Source organism: Wasmannia auropunctata, unplaced genomic scaffold (assembly GCF_000956235.1).
Source record: "Wasmannia auropunctata unplaced genomic scaffold, wasmannia.A_1.0 LD292947.1, whole genome shotgun sequence".
Classification (NCBI taxonomy): Eukaryota; Metazoa; Arthropoda; class Insecta; order Hymenoptera; family Formicidae; genus Wasmannia; species Wasmannia auropunctata.
The window spans coordinates 1-2,002 of record NW_012069943.1 but is presented as its reverse complement, the minus strand read 5'-3'; the positions used below and the strand labels follow the sequence as shown (position 1 = coordinate 2,002).

General features: G+C 26.0%; 1 protein-coding gene across 1 annotated transcript; it reads right to left on the bottom strand.

The window, feature by feature from the left end:
- Positions 1-209: 209 nt before the first annotated feature.
- LOC105461331 (caspase-3-like) lies at positions 210-1,877 on the bottom strand. The gene is made up of 2 exons (XM_011707829.1): positions 1,588-1,877; positions 210-1,017 (listed from the first exon to the last, which is right to left on the bottom strand). Exons 1-2 carry the CDS (start codon positions 1,856-1,858, stop codon positions 812-814), a joined length of 477 nt encoding a protein of 158 aa, XP_011706131.1. The 5' UTR covers positions 1,859-1,877; the 3' UTR covers positions 210-811.
- Between the last annotated feature and the right edge of the window lie 125 nt (positions 1,878-2,002).

Sequence of the window (2,002 nt, the reverse complement as noted above, 5' to 3'; positions counted from 1 at the left end):
GCCAGCCCGCTCAGAGATGTGTATAAGAGACAGCCCCTAGATATACATTTTCATAAAATTTGCATCGTTTTTCGAGTTCGGATCCGCCACTTTGAATTTTAGAAATCTGGCCACGGATTTGTAATCAGCGACCTCAAAAACCCTTGAGGGAAGATCTTTGCGTGGAAACTCTGAGAACTTTCGGAGATAATGAATTTTCTTTAGAAAACTTGCCATTTTTCAACGTTTGTTTATTTGTATAAACAAAATCATCCATGATTTCGAATTATTACACATCAATTCTTATTCTTGAATGTATAACTGATACCAAATCACAAAAAAAGATTCGAAAATTGAGTGAAAACTACCCCAATTATTGAAAAAATAGTTATGGAAAAGATGGCATTCCACAATGCCAACGTGCTTGAAAGGGTTAAGATCCAAATGACTTGGAACTTTATCTTGAATATATTTCAAAATAAATCAAAGTCACTAGTAAGATGATTTTCTCTATTTTTCTATTAATATCTATTAATCTTCTAGCAATCTCTTCTATTAATCTATTAATCTTCTAGCAAATTTAAATTAATATGTATTCAATATTCACTCTTTCTTTATAACTTATCTCTATAACATATTTGAAGATAAATAATTGCACATCAAATTTTACAAATTTTATTAAAATATTTTTATTTAAAAACTCATACCTTCAGATTTGGTATAACATTTTAATTTTTAAAAATAAATTTCTGTTTAAAATCAATATATGAATTGTTCATTTAATATGAACTTATAAAGTAAAATTATTTATATTTATAACATACATCTCTAGTTAAACTATAGAGGCAACTTGCTTTAATTGAAAGTCTGATTTCAAACGATCCAATCGTATTTCTGCTAACTGTGCAATCTGATTCCCGTCTACTGTTCCTTGTTTTTCTCGTAGAGATTCCATTATTTTTCTGACGCACTCATGAAAAGTTAACTGATTCCCATAAGTTTTAAAGATTTTACAAAGTTCTTGTATGAACCACGAACCTGAATAAATAATAGAATATAAAATCATTAGAATATAATTCAAATTTTTATCATATACACACTTCTCTAAATTTTTTCTTTATATAATTCAACATTATTGTGTAATTAGATGTCTATATTCCTTGTTGATCAAGATCTAATCATTAATTATAACTAGTAATTAGAAATATAGTTACAATTTAAGTCAAATAAAAAATTTCTATTCAAAAATCGATAGAAAACGGTAGAAACCAATAGGATCTAAAAAAAATTTATCGTGTCCTATTGTAATCTATCGTTCCACTTTTTCTATCTCGAAAGAAAATGTTACCGTTTCCTATCATTATCTGATAAAAGCGATTTGAATCGTTGAAATATCGATAGAATTTCTATATATAGTCACTTATTGTTTTATATTTTAATGAAGTTTATCATCAATAAATGATTAAAATATTGTCGTGATGAATTGTTTATTCATAATTTTTTACGGTTTATAACTACGATTAAACAATTAGATAAAAACAATTATATCATTTTCTATCGATTTTTTTTTACAGAGATGTAAAATACATATAGCTTATTATTACGTACCTTGTTCTTTATGACGTATTGATAAAAAACCTTGTATTGTCGACATAAACATAAAAAAGTTTGTAAATTGACGTATATCTTCCACAGGTGTAAAAGAATCATATGAACCATCTACAGTCAAAGAATTACTTATAGTTCCTAGAAGTAAAATCTGTTCTAAATATATCTTAAATTTACACATACAAGAGAAAAATAAATTTTTTATATACTGAAACATATCTAGTAAGTATAAACTACAGTATATTAAAGAAAATTTTAACAGTTTTTGCATCTTTCAAAATTATAAAAAACATCAATATTCTTTATGTAAAAATATTTAAGAGGATGCTAAAGCCGTCTGTTTTATCGATAAAAATACCATTTTTGTTGGATACAAAATACTTTGTATTAATCCTGTCTCTTATACACATCTCTG

Bases quoted from the DNA above. Each gene is read 5' to 3' on its own strand.
- LOC105461331 (XM_011707829.1), bottom strand. From the start codon at position 1,858: ATGCAAAAACTGTTAAAATTTTCTTTAATATACTGTAGTTTATACTTA. The intron at 1,018-1,587 runs GTACGTAATAAT...TTATTTATTCAG, and splicing joins AATACGTCATAAAGAACAAG to GTTCGTGGTTCATACAAGAA.